The sequence below is a fragment of the Micromys minutus genome (genome assembly GCF_963924665.1).
Source record: "Micromys minutus genome assembly, chromosome: 1".
Classification (NCBI taxonomy): Eukaryota; Metazoa; Chordata; class Mammalia; order Rodentia; family Muridae; genus Micromys; species Micromys minutus.
The window spans coordinates 132296411-132318986 of NC_137969.1; the positions used below are offsets into that span (position 1 = coordinate 132296411).

Genomic DNA, 22576 nt, shown 5'->3' on the forward strand with positions numbered 1-22576 from the left:
CCAGGGAGTGGTGCCACCCATTGTAGGCAGATCTTCCTACCTCGACTAACATAGTCAAGATAATGCTCTCAACACTAGGCATGTCCAGGAGCAATGTAGCATAGATAAACATGAAGGCTTGTCTCCCGAGTGATTTTAGGTCTTGTTGGGTTGACAGTGAGTAAGTATATGTGCTAACTGTCTTATTGGAAACTGGTATTGGCCCTGCTCAAGGGCTTGTCAACTCTTCTGTCTGGTAATTATAGGTAGATTGGTCAGTGCTAGTATTTGCAGCTAGAAAGTATCCTTCAGACTGCATGGACTTCTGAGCAATAGAAAAGCAGTTTGGCACCCGGCTTTGCAAGTGGAAGCAAAGCTAATCGGAATGATAAAACTTACTTTGGTCAGCTATTTTTATATCCAAAACTGCTACAGAATAGTTTATTATACTTGAATACTTTTACTTGCAGTCCCAGTGTTTATGTGTTTTTATATAATACATTACCTCCACAGTTATACTATGTATACAGGTTTGTACTAACTATATGTTTTTTCATGCTTTCTGAACAGGAAAGATATGATTCGCCAAATGATGATCAAAATATTCCGTTGCATTGAACCAGAACTGAACAACCTAATTGCATTAGGAGACAAAGTTGACAGCTTTAACTCCCTGTACATGCTGGTCAAAATGAGCCACCACGTGTGGACTGCACAGAACGTAGACCCAGCGTCTTTTCTGAGTACTACATTAGGAAACGTTTTGGTGACTGTGAAGAGGAACTTTGACAAATGTATTGTAAGTTGTAAAAATTAACCCAAGTACAAGTCATGCAAAATGACTAATTCATTTAATCTAGGTTTTGCCACACATGACCCACAGAGCTGTAGGTGGGGAGCTGTCATTCGCCCACTGGAACAGATAAGATGCAGTCGGGTTACAGCCTCTGCCTCAGTGGCACTCTAGGCTCCTCAGGACACAGGATGTGATCTAATGAAGCAATTGAAAGGCATTTGGATTTATTCCTATTTTCATATATTGTAGTAACATTAAGTGATGACTTTACATTATAATTTTATTTAATAATATACAAGGTCTAATAATCATACTTCCTTCTTTAAAAATCAGTTGCTGTGCACATGATGGCACATGGCATTAGTCCCAGCACTCCGAGGCTGAGGCAGGCAGAGCTACACAGAAAGACACATTGCTAATAACGTCTTCACAGGAAGCAGCATAAGGAGCTTTATTGTTCCCGTTAGACTTTGACGATTTGTAGGAGTGAATTGGGATAAGCCCAGTTCTTTAATACTTTCATTCTATTTATATAATTTTGAATTTTACCATTTGAATGTTTTTCATATATAGCCTGTAAGTTATATCATCCATAGTGGTGTAATGGCAGATAAACTTTAAGGGCAGTTAAAACCTATGCCTTTTTTTTTTTTTACATTTAAGAAAATAGCACTCAGGGCTGGAGAGATGGCTCAGTGGTTAAGAGCACTGACTGCTCTTCCAGAAGTCCTGAGTTCAATTCCCAGCAAATGCATGGTGGCTCACAACCATCTATAATGGGATCTTATGCCCTCTTCTAGTGTGTCTGAAGACAGCTACGGTGTACTCATACATAAAATAAATAATATCTTTTTAAAGAAAGAAAAGAAAAAGGTGCCCTCTGGGTTGGGGGTCTGTTTCAGCAACACATGGCTTACCTGGCATGTGTAAGGCTCTCGGCTCCTCCCCAGAGGCGCACAAACAACACACTCCTCTCCAGAAGTATTGGTAACTAGGAGCGTCTTACTACAGGAGACATTTGAAGGAGAAGAGCTAAGAAAGGTTAGATACCAGTGGGCGACCCAGTTGAAAGCCATAGAGGACTGTCCATGTCCATCAGCTTGCTGCCTGGCTAAGAGTAAGTGCTTCCTGCTGTCAACCTGTATGCAGTGCCTGAGCAGTCTGCAGTCCGTCTGATCTCACTTTACCCCACCTGGGGGCGATGGTGTTCAAGAGGCAAAGTTACTTTGCTGAGTCAGCAGTTAGAAAGTGGCCGGCGGCTGGGCAGCCCCACCAGGCCTGGTGGCAGTGCTGCAGTCCTGTTCTGCCTTCTCAGCCTAATCTAGCATTGCACACTGGGCCATGCTGATGACGTGGAGCGTTTGGAAGGAGCCCAAGTCACTGACAGAGTTCACAGAGCTTTTTACCCCAACGCCCACAGTCTAAAAATTACTGTCTGAGCCTCTGCTCCATACAGCATGTAGATTTTAAGCCTGCTTTCCCAAATCTCAAAACTGAAATTTTAGTAGGAATTGACGTGACTTGACTATGTAATACTTATGAGAGAGGACCTAGACCGTCTTGAGAAGTACATAGAATTGTACTTGAATCTGTAGATCTTTCTGGACCCCAACGGCTGGTTCCTCAGAACGATGAAATGCAGCTCTGTTAATAGAAATCAGTGTCCTTCTCCTCTGCTCTTGTTACACACCCGCCATGCCCCCCAGAGAGAATTTGTTGTAAACAAAGTTTTAGATGAGCAGGAATTGGAAATGGTTACACTTACTCAATTTAGCCACACGGCCACTAAACAGAAATAAACTAGGGACATCCTCCGTGCCCAGGCCTTGGCTCTGCTCTGGCCTAGTGGACACCTGCCTCATCCCTGTCTTTCACAGATGATAGAAACATAAACTGCTTCTTGATGGAACACAGACTTGAAGTTCGAAACCCTTGACTGAATCATTTTTTAAATAAATCTACATCTTTCATTTTCTAAATAAAATACCACAGAGTATTCATTTCTATTCTAGAGGGTTAGTTTTCTCAGTATCTTCGTCAGTTGTAGTTCTGAGCAGGCATCTGTAATGCCCTGGGCACTGATGTGTGCATACATACTGTCATGTGTTTTCTAAGTTGCTTGGCTTTTTTCTCCCTACTTTTCTGCCTAATTTTAGAGTAACCAAATAAGACAAATGGAAGAAGTAAAGATCTCAAAGAAAAGTAAAGTAGGAATTCTTCCATTTGTTGCTGAATTTGAAGAATTTGCTGGACTGGCAGAATCTATTTTCAAAAATGCTGAACGCCGTGGCGATCTGGACAAAGCATACACCAAATTAATCAGAGGAGTGTTCATTAATGGTGAGTTTTTATGGTTTTGTTCTAAAGGAATGTTGTGCCAATTTTTATTGCTTCTGGGTAACTGAAGCTGGGTGTAGATATACTCACTGTTTTCTGTAGTCTGTAGTGCAAATGGATCTTAATACACTCTATTAATAATAACCTAGCCAGAGTCCTCTATGGATTCATTTAATTAGCTTTAGCACAATTACTAGGGAAGTATCCCTGGTTTCTTGTTCTAACGCTAGACTGTTGATTCGCCAGCTTTGCTCCCTGAGTATGTGCTGTTAGGCAAAAGATGAAGGGGAGCGGGGGATATGCTCCGTGGAGGTGCGGCGAGGCATGGGGGTAAGGGGGATGCCTCTGGGGACCCCTGAGGGACCAGCCACACATCAGTATAGTACAGAACAGAGTTTATTCATGGCATGGGGAGGAGAGTTGAGAGGGTAGTAGAGGGGGTGGGGGGCAAGAAGAGAGGAGAGGAGGAGTAGAGAAGAGGAGTTGAGAAGCAGAGGCCAGCCATGAGCATGTGGAGAGTAAGGAGGGGGATGGGGAGGCGGGGGAGAGCTAGAGACCAAGAAAAAAAGGAGGGGGCAAGCATCCCCTTTTATGGTGTCAGTAACTGTGGGGTGGGGTTTACAGAATCCCAACACATGCTGCTTGAGTCTTGCTGGGATCATTTCTGCTCCATCAGCCTGTCCTCAGGGCATTCCACTCGAGCATTTGCTCCTGGTCCACAAGTAAGTCTAATGGAAACCATCTCTCCATCTTTCTCCTCTCTCCTCCTGTTCCCTACCTGGGACACCCAACCCAGTAACTCAAAATACACCTTTCTGTTCTCCCTAGTAGTAATTGGCTGTAGCTTATTTTTATTTAACCAAAGCTTTAAATTGGGGAATAAGATTTACACAGCCTCACTTTGTATAATTGAGGATCTGCAACCAGATCTTGGGGGCCAGTATTTAGCATTTGAATACTTAGCAGCAACAGAACAAACACTGCATCTTTTTAAGCTGTGTGAAATTGGGCATCTTCTAAATGTGAAAACTAAGCAGCTCCTACCCTGACTTATCCATCAGGGCCTTATTACTATGTAGAATTGAAGGCCCTCCTGAAGAAATGCAGAAAATGACTTCCTGGGATACATATGCATTTTAAAAAGGATCTTCTGAAGGTGATAGGCGGGATGTCTGCATGCCCTAGAGGTCAGTTCACTTATGCCTCAGGTTTTTATCAGTTAGGTTCCATGGGGTGATCTAGTACTGTGGGCAGGCCTGTGTGAGAGTCCACTCAGGAACATTTTGAAAGGAGACCAAGGGGATACATATTGGAAAGAAAGAAGTCAACCTTTCACTATTTGTGGTTGATATGATAGTATACATAAGTGACCCCAGAAATTCTACCAGAGAACTCCTGCAGCTGATAACACCTTCAGCAAAATGGCTGGATACAAAATTAACTCAAAAGAAATCAGTAGCCCTCCTTTATACAAGTGATTAAACAGGCTGAGGGAAAAAAATTGGGAAATGATAACCCTTTAAATAGCCATGAATAATATAAAGTATCTTGGTGTAACTCTAACCAAGCAAGTGAAAGATCTGTATGACAAGAACTTCAAGTCCTTGAAGAAAGAAACTGAAGATGGAAAGCTCTCTCATGCTCATGGATACGCAGGATTAACATAGTAAAAATGGCCATCTTACCAAAAGCCACCTACAGATTCAGTACAATCCCCATCAAAATTCCAACACAATTTTTTATAGACCTTGAAAGAACAATTCTCAACTTCATATGAAAAACCAAAAAAAAAAAAAAAAAAAAAAAACCCAAATTATCACAGTAATCCTGAACAATAAAAGAACTTCTTGGGGAATCACTATCCCTGGCCTCCAGCTATTCTACAGAGCAATAGTGATTTTAAAAAACAAAACAAAACAAAAAAAGCTGGTGTCGGTACAGAAACATGTCGTTTACACTTAATGATTTCAATAGCAAAAATGAAAAGGAAGTTGAATCTTGTCATATTGCATGTAACTTTTTTTTTTTTTTGGTGGTGAAAGCAAGCCTGGGGAAAGGATTTTTGATTGGGTGCTTGGTATTGAAGTGTTGAGTAGTTTAGCTGGAGGAATGGCAAGATGGCTCAGCGGGCCCAATGTGCTGCCATGCAGGTTCAGTTGCTGGAACCCACATCAGGTGACTTACTATAACTGTAACTCAGGATTTGATGCCCTCTTCTGGCCTACATGGGTACTGCACATACTTATAGAAAACCATACAAGAGACACATATGCCTAATAAAAATAGTTTTAATTGTTTTATCTGGCTCCAAAAATAAAATATACTAATGTGTAATCACAGAAAACAAGCTTTTTTAGGTAAAGGGGGAAAGATTATTTATAACACTTAATGTTTCTACTTATTTTTCCATGCCCCCCATACCTAGAACATTTTATGTGTATGGTTTTGTAATTGGAAGTTTTTTAGTTTAATTTTTTATACACTAGAACTAATTAACCCCATAATCCTTTCATCTTTCCTTGTCAGTTGATATAGATATCTGTCTTAATTTTTTTCCTGTTGCTTTGATAAAATAGTCTGATAAACAACTTAAAAGAGAACAATTTAATTTTAGCTCACAGTTCAAGGTACTGTCATGGCAGGGAAGTCAGGTCATGAGAAACTGGAAACAGATATCATATTATGTCTATAGTCAAGAAAAGGTAGCAATGATTGTGTATGTGTTAGTGTTCAGTTTCCCTTCTCTATGCTTATATAGATCCCCTGCTTAGGGAATGGTACCACCTACAGTGGACAGTTCTGCTCACCTCAGTTAATGTAATCGACCACTCACAGCCGTGCTCCAAGGCCCATTTCTCACATTATTCTTGATTCTGTCAAGCTGACAATACTAACCATCAGTTTCTGTAATCATTTTAACGACCATGTGGTTTCTGTACAGCACTATTTACTTACTGAATATGCCATTAGAATGATTTACAGCCAGAAATACAATTGGTTGTTCAAAGGCTTATGTATATATCAAGGCTTTGCTAAATTACGGTGCTAGTGCAGAGAGCTTATGCCAGCTAGGTGCTGTGAGCATTTGGTGAGAGTTGAATTGCTCTGTGCATTCTGCAGTATTACTACCAGTCTGTCCTTTTATTCCCTGCTGGCCAGCATGCTCTGGGTGTGCTCGCTCAATTCATTGCACTCTGTGATTCTGTTCACGGTGTCCTTCTTTTCCTTCTGTGTTTGAGCCGTTCTCCAGAAGGCCATGCTGTCCCAAACCTGACTTGTAACTAGATATATTTTTCTTGATGTTTATGATCCTGCTGATGCTTTTTACTCAAGTACTTGAGCATTTCAGAGTCCACCCATGATGTGAGTCATCTGTCCTAACATAGAGTAGTAATTCACAATTTCTCCGCTGATTGGAAAAGTCCCCTTTCCTCCTCACTGAATCTCACGTGTGCATGGTATTGTGTGAAGATGGCACTGTTTCAGGAGGCTGTGAGGACCTTGTGATGCAAATGCTGTGTTTAATCCTGAACTGTTTTCCTCACATCAGAGTCTTTCTTTTTCCTGCGTTGATTTCAGTGGAGAAGGCAGCAAATGACAGCCAGAAGACCCCTAGGGATGTGGTCATGATGGAGAACTTTCATCATATTTTTGCAACACTTTCTCGTCTGAAAATCTCATGCCTTGAAGCTGAGAAAAAAGAAGCCAAGCAGAAGTACACTGATCACCTTCAGTCTTACGTCATTTACTCTTTAGGACAGCCCCTTGAAAAACTAAACGTAAATATATGTTTATTCCCTGTTTTCCTGGTTTTGAATCCTGCATCAGTTTAGGGCAGGGTGAGTTCTCTGTGCTGACACGGCAGTGGGGAGTGAAGGGTGTGCTTGAGGAGCTGCCAGAGTCAGACGTGAGCAGAGGTGCTGCATCAGGACACGTCTATAGTGCTCGCTGCCTGGAAGGCTGAAACAAGAGGATCATAACTTATGATCAGTGCCTGTGTGAGCGACTTAGGAGAACTCTGTCTCGGAGTAAAGAAGTGATACTCAGTTTGAACAGTGATAGGAACTATTATTCCATTTTACTATTACTATAATATTATTATTTACTATTATTATTATTATTATTACTATTATTATAATAATAGTTTATTATTCCATATACTATTATTCCATTTTAAAAATACAGAAACTTGAGGCTGAACCTTGACTGAGCGCTTCCCATTTTTTTTCCTCATAAATGGCCAACTTTTATATAGTTCAGGGGAAACTTTGTCAAGATAAAAGAAAAGGAAAGGAAATGGTTTGGGAGTAAGATGCTTGCTGCGATTCTAATGCCCCCAGAAAAACGCACCCTAATCCTAGTTCAGGGATGTAGATAGGCAGATCCCAAGTGCTTGCTGGCAAAAATGTAGCCTCAACAGCGAGTTCCAGACTCAGTGAGAGATCTTGGTTTAGTAAATAAGGTAGAGAAGCAATTGAGGAAGATATCCTAATGTCAACCTCTGGCCTCCACACCTACCCACTCACCCACATCACACACACACACACACACACACACACACACACATTTGTATATGCATTTCCTTTCCTGACTTGCATCATTCCCCTGTATAAATGATAAAATTATAACATTAAGAAATGATAGTTTTGCTGGGTATAAGGGTTTGTGTTTTTAATCCCAGCATGCAGGAAGCTGAGATGGAGAGAAACTCTGAGTCTTTGACATTAAATAGCAACTGTAGCATGTGAGATTATAGTTTTGTATGCTCACATTAAAGAAACAGAAAGTAGTGAAATGTTCACAGCAGTTACCACTTATAGCAAGGATACGTGACGATTTTAACGTCCATGTGCTTACATGCATTGAAACTGGTTTTTCAGAAGTTCAGGTGATACCAAAGTAGTTCTTATCCATTATCCCTTTCCATTTCCTTGAAGCATTTCTTTGAAGGCGTTGAAGCTCGAGTAGCCCAGGGCATTCGAGAGGAGGAGGTGAGCTACCAGCTAGCATTCAACAAGCAAGAACTTCGCAAAGTCATTAAAGAGTATCCTGGCAAGGAAGTGAAGAAGGGTCTAGACAACCTCTACAAGAAGGTTGACAAGCATTTATGTGAGGAGGAGAACTTACTTCAGGTAGGCGTGTTCTCATGACTGCCTTGCTTTGAAGGCTGCTACTTCTCTGCACAGACCCTGCGCATGCTCTAGTCCTAAGTGCTTGAGTGAAGCTCACAGCCGAGTGGTGCCTGCCCACAGCCCCAGCACTCAGAGGTGAGGCACGGGATTAAGATCATCTTAGGCTACATTATGAGCTTACAGCCAACCTGGGCTATATATTGACCCTGCCTCAAAGAAGCCAAACAAAAGTAAAATAAAGACAAATGGAAACTGTTTGGAGCACAGACAATGCTGAACTGCAAGAAGGGATTTGTATGTAAATGTAATCATTTCTGCTTTCTCTATTTCCCTAAGGTGAGGCGTTGCTTATTTGCTGGCTGAGTCTGTCTCATTGTTTGAATGAGCCAGTGTTGCTTAGTATGCAGCCATGGCTCTGAGCGGGGATAGGGCTAGAAACGGATCTAGAAGCCTGAATCACATTCAGCTGCACAATTTGAGTCAAGTTTCTTGAGTTCTGAGCTTCAAATTGAAGCCTCTTGTGGGCACTACTGTTCCTTCATTTCCTAGATAAGAAAAGTGAGACTTCAGAGAGGTGGACTAACATGGCAGCAACCTAGTTCATGTGCAGTGGGGCCAGATTTGACAGAATGAAGTTATGTTCTTTATAAACTTTGCCAGAAGGCTCAGAGATGGAGAATAATTGTGATTTTAGCCTCATAGAAGCACCCACCACAGTGCTACATTTGTGTTCACTTCCCAAAGGGAAACCCTGCTCACGAGTGGCTGGTGTGACACTCAGTGAAGAAACAGCACAAGCTAATGACGAAGCAAAAGGTGTGGGCGGGTGGTAGTGCCTGGTCTTAAATCCCAGCAGTGGAGGGTTGAGGAGGTTCCGTAGAAAAACCCTAGACGAGTACATTCTGGATACGAGCATAGACCCCACCCTTCCCAGGTCCTAGGAGACTTAAAAATTGTACTGTGCTGATACAGGGTAAACCTCAATGAATTTAAGCCCTGACATCACTGTGTATGGAATTCTGTCTTGAAATTTTCTACATGTCTGCCCCATGGCTAGGTGCACTATCACTGTTGCAGGTAGAGAGCCTGGATCATCACGGCTCCCTCCACAGTATCAAGCAATGCTTTATGCCATCAGTTCTAGATAAGGAAAAAAATGAACTATGACTAAAATGGAACTTAAATGTTTATTGTACCTCCTGAATGGTGGTCCTGCTTCCTGCACATAATGTGCAAAGTTGCATCTGTTGTGGATGTTAGAGCTTATTTTAAGGACAGCTAACGCACACTGGGAGCTTGCTTATGTCAGACCTGGCCTCCCTAACCCTGTACTCTGGATAGGAATTTGAGGTCCACAGGACCAGTGGCATATACAGAGGTCACAAGTAGGACTGAGGGCATTGGCATCAGAATGCATGTCCTAACTGCCACCTGGTACAGCTTCTTAGATCCGTCTCATGCCCTGTCCGCCGTGTGGTTATGGAGTCATCCCCTCACCGTGCTCCGGCTTTCACTTTCTCTTTTACGATAGGTGGTGTGGCACTCCATGCAAGATGAATTTATTCGCCAGTACAAGCACTTTGAGGGGTTGATAGCACGTTGTTACCCAGGATCTGGAGTTACAATGGAATTCACCATTCAGGACATTCTGGATTACTGTTCTAGCATCGCACAGTCCCACTGAAACTCCTGAAAGAAGAGAGCACGCGTTCTCCGTCCACCAAACACTACCTAAAAAGTGAAGCAAGTGCTTTGAGAAGCCAGGCTCAAACTTGTTACTAAATGTCGGATAGCTGTGGCTCTGCTCCAGATCTTTAAGCTCAGAGAAGCAGCGTGCAGCTTGGTTTTATTTGTCTGCAGGTGATGTACGTAAGCATTTATCTCGTCATGAGAAGCCTTCAGCACTTTGCAGTGGCGGGGCAGGACACCGCTTTACTGCCGGCTTCCTGTGTTTGTGAGGGGCTGTCCTGGGTGGAGCCGTGGGAGTCCTCAGCACTCACAAATCATGGGACTGTGAAAACATTGTACGGAATTGTTTTGTCCCCGTTTCTAACAAGTGTGCACATGGGCAAGGGAGCCGATGTGGTGATCAGCTTCCAGCCTCGATTCTAAGTTATGTAGCTCTGTATATTAAATAAAGGACATTCTGAAAGTTGATGTTTGATAATATTCTTAGATTTTATAAATCTTACATATAAAAGCAAATTCTTACAGAATCTGTATATCAGAATTAATTGTGAGGCTTCATACCACAGAACACTCAGAATTGTAACAATAAGCAAGATAATAGAATATTAAGAAAAGGGTGTAGTAGCATCAAAACTATTTACGATTTAGGACTATACTGAAACATGTTCCATGGAGCAGTGACACCAGCATGGAAGTGTAGATAAGCCAGGAAACACTGTCGGGTGAAGAAGGGCATCACCAGGAACCCGTGCGTGCTGGGATTCTTTGAATTTAAAACTTTTAAAACAAATTAAGCCATTGTAGCTTAGAGTTACAAGTAGAAAACCAGGGGTTAATTGCAAAATTCTGCTAAAATCAGACAGGGGCATAGAGAGTTAAAAAGTCATGTGGTAGTACATGCCTGTCATCCCAGCACTTATGAGGCTGAGGCAGGAGGATTGCTGATTGGGGACTTTTGCTTGGTTTACTTGTCTCTGTGATCAGCTTGGCAGCAATGGTCAAGGCTGCTGCCTTGACTCACTGTCTGTAGCATTTAACTGCTTATCAAGTCCAGCCTCGGAAAGTAAAAGGAAACAGAGACTAGTTCACAGAAGGAGGGGCACAGTCCTTAGCAGTCCCTGCAGCATCAGACACAGTCACAACCCCCACCAAGGTTCCAGGAGGCTGGAGACCAAGCCTGCCCTGCCGGAAATCTAGCACCCTAGGTGTGCTCTGAGCATTGTAGACATGGACACATACGGGTTCTCAACCTGGGGGTCGCCACCCATTTAGGCAAACTTCTATCTCTGAAAAATAGTCATTACAATTCATAACAGTAGCATAATTACAGTGGTGAAGTAGCAACAGACAATCCTACTGAGGTATTATGGTCACAGCATGAAGAAGGCTGAGAACATTGGGGCTAGGAATTGTTAGAAAGGCACTGACCTTCAAGGAAGAAGAAATGTGCACATTTCTACTCTGTTGAGCAGCCAGTACAGTTTAAGTTGGATAAAACCTGTAGAATAAATTAGATTCATAGTGGAACATCCCCAGTGAATCATGTCTCCTGTAAAATTCAGATACGTGTTCTTCAGGAGGAAGGTTGTCTATATATACCTCTGTAAATTTCTCTGCTAAAGTGTGGGGCTGCCCAGTCCTCACTAACAGACCTCCACTTTGCCTGATAGAAAAATGCCCAGCAAGTATAGTAATCACAACTGGCACAAGCCATTGGCTTTCAACCTGCTACGTATTAAAATCATGGGCAAGTATTAAACATGCCGATTTGTGAACCAGAGCTCAACCAACAAAATGTCTGAAGGAAGACGGAAGGAACTCCGGTGCTTCACAAATCCTGTGAGTGGTTCTCATGGTCATCCTGAGCCAGCCATTGCCATCCATCGCTCCCTCTGTGTGAATCCTTGAGATGCAAGAGAATGGGGTTGGGGTCCTAGAAAGATAGCCCACTCGGCAGAGAAAGTGGAGGACCTTTGGACATGAAAGACCTTTAGCCTTGCCCTCTTTTCCTTTGTAGGATGTGTAGGGATGGGGATCTAGTCAGAGCTGTGGTCAGACACAGTGCCCAGCCTTGCCTTGTCATTGCATGAGGTGATCCTTAGCCCCACTGTTCACCCGGAAGGCACTGGCTTTTCCACAACGTGCAGACAGCTCCCTTTCCTAGTGACAGTGCAACCATTAGCCTTCCGTTCATCAATCCACTTGTCTATCTTGCCTAAACTTTCACACTTCTTTGCTGGGTAATCTTAGGTGAGTGATTTGACTTTTGTTTTCAAATGAAGACTTAATATTCTTTCTAAAAGTTCTTCCCTAAACTACCTTACAAAAGGTAAGTACAACCTGAAATTACAACCTGAACTTCAATTTTTTTTTTCCAACAAGAAGCATGGGGTAGGAGACGAAGAGGTACAAAGGTTCATTTTAGGATTCTGTGAAGCACGTTCCTTGTTGACACATGATTTAATACTTGCTGTTAGTGGCAATTTATAAGTTTCCCTCTTAGCCTAGCTAGCTCCCAGAAAATTGAGACTGGACTTTTTTTTTTTTTAACAAGCTTTAAGGGCACAACAGCTGAGCAGTATTACTCTATTTTAATCCTCTAAGATAATCCAGCGACCTCCCAGTCACAATCCCAGTGGATTGTACCTTAGCACTGATCTAGCTTCATGGCCTCCAGGACTACTCACCCCCCTTGGCTAAGCCCCACTTCCTCTCTCTCTCCCCCTTGGCTGGAAGTCCATCCCTATTCTCTCCCCTGCTCAGTCACTGGCTGATCAGCTAGTTTTACTAACCAATTAGAATAACTAGGGCTCAGTGTTGTTCACAACAAGGAGACCGGAGAGTCTCGGAGTAAGGATTACAACCAGCTATGGAGGCGCAGAAATCAGCATGTGAGTAATACAAGGGTATCTTTACACAGGGCACAATAACATTGTGTCTACAATGTGCAGGAGGAGCTTGAGATTCTGTTTGGCTTCATTGGGGTGTGGCATGCCTGCTGTTTGCTTCCTTTTAAAGGTTTTCCCAGGGCCAGCCATCCTTAGGTTTTTCTATTCAGGTCCTGGCAGCAGAAATGCAGCCAGTCCTAATTACACTGCTGCTCCTGTGATGTCAGTGTTGACCTGTCTGTCAGTGCTGCAGCACGCAGGGAAAGCACCTTCCAGAAGGATCTTCAAGCAGTGCAACAAAACCGCATTCCATCCCAAACACCCCTCACTTTGATGAGGAAGTTCATGTGCTCTAACATTTAATGTGGGGAAAAAAGAAAAAAAAAACTTTAGGTGGTTACTAAAATGTATTTGTGATAGCCTTGCTTGGGATTTTTACATGGAGCTTATAAAAACACATAGCCATGTATATGTTTTATTCAGGGGGTGTCTTAGTCAGGGTTTCCATTTCTGCACAAACATTATGACCAAGAAGCGAGTTGGGGAGAAAAGGGTTTATTCAGCTTACACTTCCACATTGCTGTTCATCACCAAAGGAAGTCAGGACTGGAACTCAAGCAGGTCAGAAATAGCCACTACAGGGGGCATAAATTTGATGAGCTTAATGAGACCCTACACAGCATCATAATGAACAGCATTCTAAAGAGAGGAGAGAGGAACTGGGGACTGAGAAACTGGGTAAATCAAATGGCATGCTTCTCCCAAGGGCATCATCCTCAGAACTATAATTTCTTGGCCGCCTCTTAGGGTCTCATGTTTTTAAATGACTCCCTGCCCCTTAGCCTGGCAGTTAGTTCTGTACCCAATTTCTCCTGCTATGTAGAAAGTTATGTTGCCCTTCACTAGGAGTCTAGAACTTGACCACTCTAAAGAGCTGAGTTGTTCTGCTATACCACAGTGGGTACTTACTGGGCCCTAGCATTACTCCACAAAGACTGGACACATGGCTAACAAGACAAACCACCGCTCACCAGATGCCTATTGGACAGAATGACACATGCGTGCCATTTCAGTAGAAGGCATACATGTGGCATGAAGTCATTTCAGCAGTCAGACAAATGAAATGTCACGATGTCAAGCCTCAGAGCAGCTGTGCTTTCTGTGCCTCTCCAAGTCGGGCACATCGTTGCCCTTTGACTCTGTGCGTTACTGGACAGTCTCCCTGTTGGAATTAAGATGTGGTTGGGGACACTTCAGTTAGTTGAAGTTAGTTTCTGAACCTCTGACCAAAGGGCTCCAGGTAATGCAGATGTACCACATAAACCCTGTGGGACAATTGGTAGGTGACACATGGATGACAGTGCGTGTAAATGCTCAGGAGTGAGAAGCCTAGCCGTATCTGTAGTCAATGACTTTATAAAGGAAATAAGGTACTGTCCCCTTCTGGGGAGCATCTGTTAAAGACCAATACAGTTTAGCACTGGACTGAGGGGTCAGGCTCTGAACAGTGAAGTGAGCTTGAACCGTTGCTTTTAGCAGGCGGTGTGAACTTGTTCAGACGAGTTTGTCTTAGTCTCCTTATGTATGGAGTGTAAACAATTATGCTTAGCTTACAGAGTCACTGAAAATGTCAAATCCGATACTCGGTAACATTCCCATGTAAAAAGCCAAGCACACACACATAACCGCAGTGCTGGCTCTTGTGAGGGAGGCAGGAATAATCACTAGGCCTTGCTGGCAATCTAGCCAAGTGGTGACTGCCTAAAAGAAGTACGGTGAAGTATGAGAGAGGGAGGCTCTGGATGTCCTCTAAGATACATCGTACCATCAAATTGGCTTATTTACACTTGCTGGAAGCAGAGTCTCGGAGAGAGGTGTTTGAGGCAAGAAGATAGTAGGTACTGGTGTTGGCTTAAGTTAACATTTTGTTGAGGTCTTCCCATAATGGTCACTCTCCAAGCTCCTAACTAACACCCTAACTTGTCTCTACAAGGCTACTCTCCAAATCCAGGGGCCAGAATCCTAGAGGAAACTCTCGGGCTGCAGTGCAGATCAAGGTGATGTCTGATGTCTCTAGAAGTCCTGGAAGGAGTGAAGAGCAATGCATCGCTGTCTGCTCATTCTGTCAAATGGCTGCCATCACGTGGTCATCTTAAGTGAATGTCCTCACTGGGTTCTGGTTGTCTGGTGCAGTCGTGAGAGTCCAGGCTCCAGGATGACTGAGCAGTGCCTCCCCCCATTAATTTCTATGGGATGATGTAAACAGTTGATGATGCTTTCTTATTATTGTTCTTTTACTTGACAGCCTCACTTTGAGAGGAGATACTCTCCCTGTGGGACTCCTAGTCCTTAACTCCAGCTGGCTGCCTCAGTGGGACTTCCCTAGTCTATTTCTGCTAGGTGTTGTAAACCCTAATTTGATAATGTTACCTTGTGTTTTCGATATCAAATGGGCTACTCTAGTTGTCCCTGCTAGACATTTCTGCTTTGTGTATGCCCTTGAGAGTCCATGTCTCTAATCTTCACAGGCAAGTGATAGCAAACCCAGAGCCACTGTCTTAGGGTGATCTGCCCATGACTGCCCAGCACCCTAGGCCTTGTGTCATGCACAACTGGGCCATGAAAAGTCCTGTCACACTCAGGATTCTGGTGTCAGAATGGTAGATAGCCTAGGAGACACAGAAAGAGGACCGTTGCTCTTCCCGGGAGAACACGACTATTTACAAGGCCAGTCTAACAGTAATCTGTTTATATGCATGGAAAACACTGTGCAGATGTATCAAAGGAAATAAATCTATCCCCGTCTTCAGCTCAGATCATTTTAATAAGACTAAGAGACTGAGGCATCTCTACTCCAGAGGATATAGTCAGATAAATAATAGCTTTAGAACCAGTGAGAAAAATAACTGAGGATTAGGATATTACTCTGAAGGGCCATCATGTTCTTAAGAGAGATGCTTTAATTTCTTATGAGTGCTCAGAACAATTACACATGCTTAGGGGAAAGCCGGCTTCAGCTGCAAAAAGGAAACTCACTTGACCAAAGATGATCAGCAGTGCAAAGCGGAGTTCTGTTGCCATGGATATATTCCTATGGCAACTATCATGGGCGTTTTATTGTCTCATCTGTTTGTTTCCATGAGGCTACTGATCTTCCACACCTGTTTCCATTTATGTGCTGATCTGATTTTGTTATGAAGCATCCCTTCAAAGGCTCAGTCCTTAAAGGTTTAATCTCCGGCTTATGGGCTCTCAAGAGTGATGGTGCTCATGAGGGTGTTGACTTTAGAACTAACCCTCGATGGACTCAATGTGATGGCGTCATTGGGATGAGACAGGAGCCTTCAAAAACAGCTTCACTGGAGGGAGCTGACTACTGGACTGTGTTCTTGAGGGCTCCAGCTTATCCTGGGCTCCTTGTTTAGTTTCTAGCTGTCATATGTGAACATCCTGCCTTGTGTGCTCACTGCCATTACAGTTTGAGACTTCTGAAATTTCAAGTCAAAAGTCAACCCCCTCCCCTGCCCCTTGAAATTGTTCAAGTATCTGTCACAGTGATGTCACAGTATCTCTCACAGTGATGTCACAGTATCTGTCACAGTGATGTCACAGTGACATACAGGCATGTCCATCATTTTCAGGTGGAGCCTCTTGATATAATAGACATTTAGCAAATTACATTTCTGTACTTTTGCTTATATTAAAATTATTTTTCTAACGAATTTTACTGTCATTCATTTTACTATCAACTTGCAAAAATGAAGCATTTTTCGGTCTATTGTAAATACAATTTTTCTAGCTTATTCTTTGTCATTTGGCATGGACTGTGTGACAAGGAGAAGGCCTGTTTTGTGGGTTTCCTAATTCACTTATATTTATTGAGTTTTTAACTCCTGAAGAGCCTCCACAGTTACCTCTGTTTCTTCTCAATCCATAAGGCGAAGAAAGACTGATTCTTTGGACTGGCATTTGAAATGAAAACGCCCCATGACTTTGTAGACAAGAAATGAAATTGCTATATCATGGAGATACTCTAGGCCTGTAAAAGTGATCATTTCCTAGAGTGATTTCCCAGTGTCTTCTGCCAGAGAATAGCCTCTCCTAACACCTACTCATTTTGCACAGCCAGGGCACTTCAAATTCTGTCACTAGGCCCTAGATGGATTGATTGTTCCTTGTCTGATAGCGATAATCATGTTACCAGCCAAACTATACACCACTGGCAACAGGAAAATTAATTAAGTCTCTGCTGATTAAATAAAAGAACTTGAAGTAGCTGGTGGTATTGACATTTTAGCCTGATGTCCTAGTCAGGGCTCTGTTTCTGTGAACAGACACCATGACCATGGCAACTTACATAAGGAAAAACATTTAACTAGGACTGGCTCACAGGCTCAGAGATTTAGTCCATTATTATCATTGTCTTAGTTAGGGTCTTACTGCTGTCAACAGACACTATCACCAAAGCATAAGGCCAAGGCATTATTAGGACAACATTTAAATGGGGCTGGCTTATAGGTTAAGAGGTTCGGTCCAGTATCATCAAGGTGGCAGCATGGCAGCATCCAGGCAGGCATGGTACAGGAGGAGCAGAGGGTTCTACATTTTCATCTGAAGGCCACTAGGAAAAGACTGGTTTCCATGTAGTTAAGAGGAGGGTCTCATTGCCCATCCCTACACTGACACATTTTCTCCAACAAGGCCACATGTCCTCCAACACACACACACACACACACACACACACACACACACACACACACACACATCCTGTAAAGCACTTTAAAGAGTGTGGTGGTTTGAATATGCTTAACCCAGGGAGTAGCACTATTAGGTGTGGCCTTGTTAGAGTGGGTGTGGCCTTGTAGAAAGTGTGTTACTGTGGTGATGGGCTTTAAGAAAGACCCACTTCCTAGCTGCCATAAAGCCAGTCTTTTTACCTTCAGAACAAGATGTAGAACTCTCAGCTCCTCTAGTGCCATGCCTGCCTGGATGCTGCCATGCTTCCTGACAGAATGATAATGAACTAAACCTCTGACACTGTAAGGTAGTCCCAATTAAATGCCCTTTATAAGAGTTGTCTTGGTTGTGGTGTCTCTTCAAAGCAATGGAAACCCTGACTAGAACAGAAGTTGGTACTGGGGACTGGGGGATTGTTGTGATAGGCCTGACCATGTTTTGTTTGGAAGAATGTGGGATTGGACATCAGACATGGAGATTCAGAGTTTGGAGTTTGCCCAGCTGATTTCTGGTCTTATATTGGATCAGTATTTTCTCACTGTGACATTTTGGGATGGTAATGCATATCCTGTGATATTGGAGGTGTGTAATCTGCTTTTCAATTTTGATTTACATGGGATTACAGATAAAAGATTGCATGAATCTCAGAAGAGACTTTGAACTTTAGACTTTTACTATTGTTGAGACTGCTATAGACTATGGGGACTTTTGAAGTTGGACTAAATGTATTTTGCATTATGCTATGGCTAGATATGGCCCCTATAGATTCATGTGTTTGAACAAGCCTCTGGGGTCAGGGAGTGGAATGTGGTGGATTTAATTTGCTTTGCCTAGGGTGTGGCACTATTAAGAGGTGTGGTCCTGTTGGAAGAAGTGAGCCACTGTGGGGTGCACTTTAAGACCCTTCCTTCTCCTAGCTGCCTGGAAGCCATTCTTCTCCTGTTTTCCTTTGGAACAAGATGTAGAACTCTCAGCTCCTCCAATGCCACACCTACCATTGTCACTAGTCTCTCCAACACATTCTTTTTGAAATATGCTTTTAATGAATTCTTTGAGTATATCATACAATCTACCTTATTAATCTTATCCCTCCCCTCAAATACATTTTTAGGGATTGTTAAGTTATTACCTATATTTCTTACTACGTTTTCATAGCTTGCTCTGAGGTTCAAGTAAATTTTACAAATTCTTTTAATTACATCAGTCCATAATTTATCCCAGTTGATAGTTTGTCTACTATGTTTATCTATTTACCTGTTTTGTGTGTGGCTGGTTGTGTCACAGTGCATGTGTGGATGTCAGAGGACAACTTTCAGGAGTTGGCTCTCTCCTATCACATGAAGTCCAAGGACTGATCTCAGATTGTCAGTCTTGTAGGCAAAGACTACCTGTTGAGCCATCTTGCCAGCCTAATATTTTTTAATTTGATGATATTTTAAATATCCCATATTTTATTGGTCCTCTTTATAGCTATTGGCTCCTATTTTATTTAACAATTCTCATCCTTTGTGATAACAATTGTTTCTTCATCTCGAGTGGTTGCATGATTCCGAGGGAAGGTAACTGACCATTTGGCAAGACTTAGGAGAGAATAAACTGGGTAACTGAGTTACAAGCTAGTGTGAATGAGCCAAAGCTTTTGGCCTAGACATTTGTTCATAATAACTAAGTCTCGGAGTCGTTCTTTCAGGAACTGGGGTTGGGGTGGAAAGGTATGCCGTCCAAGCATAGGGCCTGTGAAAGCTCAGACAGCTGGGTAAGAATGCCCTGAGAGATCTGGGAAGGTGGGAAACAAGCACTTCCCATAGCCTGACACAATCTCTGAGCTGTGTGGGAGGCTAAATCCCTTTTAGAAAGATCAGGCAGCCTGTTAAACAGAGGAAGGGATGGATTAGCTGCTATAGACATGCTTTGGCCTGAGGAGCCTGCAGACACACCTAAGGGCAAAAGGAACATTTTCCCAGAGCTACTGTGAGACTGTAAGCCTCAGACTTCTGAACTGGTAAAGTATTAAGTCTGAAAACAATAAAAGAGAAAAAATAAACCTGGGTATAAAAATCATAGGAAGAAATATTGAGTTGAAATTAAGAAAGGTAAGTCCTTAAGAAGAAGGAGATTTAGAGGAAAATATTTTCTATGTTAAAAATGGAGAAAGGTGCTATGACATAAAGCACCTGGATCCTATATGATTTTTGTTTCGCTTATCAGCATATATATGATTGTTTTCAGTAGTGCTTACAAATATATATATATATATATATATATATTCTTTTTGCAGTGGTTTGAATATGCTTGGCTCATGGGAAGTGGCACTATCTGAAGGTGTGGGCTTGTTGAAATAGGTCTGGCCTTGTTGGAGGAAGTGCATTACTATGCAGGCAGACTTTAGGCCACCTGTGGTCAGGCTCAGCCCTGTGAGGAAGAGACACTCTGCCTTCCTTTGGATCAAGATGTAGAACTCTCAGCTTCTTCCCGAGCAGAATATCTACCTGGATGCTGCCATGCTTCCCTACATGCTGATAATGGACTGAACCTCTGAGCCTGTGAGCTCCAATTTGAAGTTGACCTTTAATAAGAGTTACCTTGGTCATGGTGTCTGCTCACGGCAATGAAACCCTAACTAAGACTCTCTTTTAGAGATATCAAAATAAAACAGAAAAGGAGAGGAGTGAAAGATGAAATGCTAGATTTGAGGCCATAAAACAGAAGTTAGAGGATTCTTTAAAACAGAATAAAGAACCTTCAGAAGAATCCAATCTGGAATCTACAATAACAGCAAAAAAGGTAGTTCCAGATGAGGAAAAACCCATAAAGAGTTGAGGAATTAGAATGGCAACCCATAGAGATGCAATGTAGTAAAGAGTACAAATTATGTCTCATGCTACTTTAAAGCAATGTCATACAATAGATTATATGTTTCATTCTGTAGAGTTTGGAGAATTAAGATATGTGTTGATACACTATACTATTGGTACATATTTTGAAATTCAATGTGCTTCTGCCTTATTCTGAAAAGGCTGATTCTGATATTGCACATTTATTAGAGGTATTGGCAATCTTGGGAGGCCTTTGCAGATTCAAGCTAATGGTGCTTCAGTATTTGTATCCATTAGAATACAACATTATTTTAGACATTATGGCATAAAACTTTACAGATTGTCAACATCTAGAGCATTGGGGTACCAAGGGTAGGGGCACATGAATCAGTACATAGGGGATGCACAGCAACAGTGTGCCAATGCATAGTGTATTGAATGTTCCATTACCTTCTATAGGCAAGCATAAAGGTTTCCTATAGCTTCTAATTCTCAGCTTCTGTATCTCAAGCAATAACTTATGTAGGTTCAAGGTGACCCAAACCTCTTTGCAGACTGAGATACATCAGCAGTCCATCTCTTTTATGTGTTGCTTAGTTTAATTAAAAACAAAGTAGCTTTCTCATGAGAAGATGGCCATGAAGGCCACTTCCTCAGGCATGCAGCTTACTTGGCAGAACATCAATGTGTGCTATCTCTGTGCCCAGTGTGCTGAGATTTACAGAAATCCTCCAGTCACTCTGAAGCTAACAGGCTGGGAGCAGTCACCTTATTCCATTTCTCTACAATAGATATATCTTGCAATACTACAAGACAAGCAATTATTTTAACAGGACTTTAAACAAAATGCTCATAGAACTTTATTTTCCCCACAATTAGACTGACAATACTGCTGCTGAGAGGCACTGGATTATGGGAAAAACTGTTGAACGAAACCAGCCTATTTATTTTCAGGATGTCATAACCTCAGAATGGAAGGAAATCAACAGAAGAAAAGCTCTGTATTCCTTCCAAATTGTTAACAACCAGAGTTGACCTGGGTGTTGGGAGGCTGAAGATCCTGACTGCAGACATGAAAGAAATCAAGAAGAACAAAACACAGAACTTAAACTGCTGATTTCTCAATATGGAGACAGCTCTGAGACAGCTGAGACATGAAACTGTCTCCAGCCAGAACTTCAGCTATCACATAGCTACTACATCCTGTTGGTACAAAATCCTCTGGACGTATTATGCCATCCTTTCAAATGGCATAAACATATGTATAATCAAAACAAACATGAAGAAAGACAGAAATGCCTTCCCTGCTGGAACAGAGAACACAATTATCTTTAACTGAATTCAGCAAACTGCACATTCCATACATATATTAATGAAGAAATGTATATTGTCAAAGTTTCTATGTTTACAGACAGCGACAAAGTCAAAATGGCCCTAACAAGAGTCACCCTTGGGGATAAATCAAATGCTGAGACACTCTTATTCCAGTATCCTGTTTGATCCTACTTCAGAGTGCCTCAAAGCTGTTTCCTCAAAAATCTACTTTTAGGACAGTTCCAGAACAGCCCAGCTAGATCATTCTGCATCACAGGCTGTTGCAGCCAGGATTTCAGTTAGGCCCCGACCTTTCTCAGCACACAGAGACTGGACAGCAAATGTAACAGCTTTCTTAAGACTAACCAATACCCCAATTTTCTTACTGCTCCCCTCCCCCAAAAAAGGAAAACAATAATCCCAAACAGCAGGAAGCTATTTTAAGAGAACAATGCCCCTTCCCGAGAGGTGGGGTGGATGATTTGTGGCCATTCAATGCATGGTGGGTATTTGTTGTCATTTAAGGCAGGTAGTTGCAAGCTGTTAATGGTCTTGATCAGGGAGGGGGAAAAAGTTAGATTTGGGGATTTCCTGCTTTCCTTCTCTTTCCTCTATCTTTTCTTTCTTATGCCAAGGGGAAAAGGAGAGAGAAGAATTGGAAAGGGAAAAGAGGGAAATATAGAGATAATAGGATAAAAGGGTAGATCATTGAACCTATTTTAGACCAAAGAACATCAACAAGACAAGTCTTTTATAGTGGTATGAGCTTTGTATATTGATACAGACTTAGAATTATATTTTGCTATAAAACATCACGAATATATGTTTCATCTCTTGTTTAAGGTATTGTACCTATTCAAATAGAGGAGCAGGGATTGAAGAAAAGAT

General features: G+C 42.2%; 1 protein-coding gene across 4 annotated transcripts in view; it reads left to right on the top strand.

The window, feature by feature from the left end:
* The window catches only part of EXOC1 (exocyst complex component 1), a 43787-nt gene extending 33429 nt beyond the window's left edge, over positions 1 to 10358 (top strand). For all 4 annotated transcript variants that reach the window (XM_080916548.1, XM_080916550.1, XM_080916549.1 and 1 more), the window contains 5 exons: positions 550 to 778; positions 2932 to 3115; positions 6692 to 6891; positions 8050 to 8244; positions 9776 to 10358. In XM_080916548.1, the coding sequence (XP_080772674.1) occupies positions 550 to 778; positions 2932 to 3115; positions 6692 to 6891; positions 8050 to 8244; positions 9776 to 9928 (961 nt within the window). In that variant the 3' untranslated portion in view covers positions 9929 to 10358. The remainder of the gene's footprint in view (positions 1 to 549; positions 779 to 2931; positions 3116 to 6691; positions 6892 to 8049; positions 8245 to 9775) is intronic.
* Positions 10359 to 22576: the final 12218 nt, after the last annotated feature.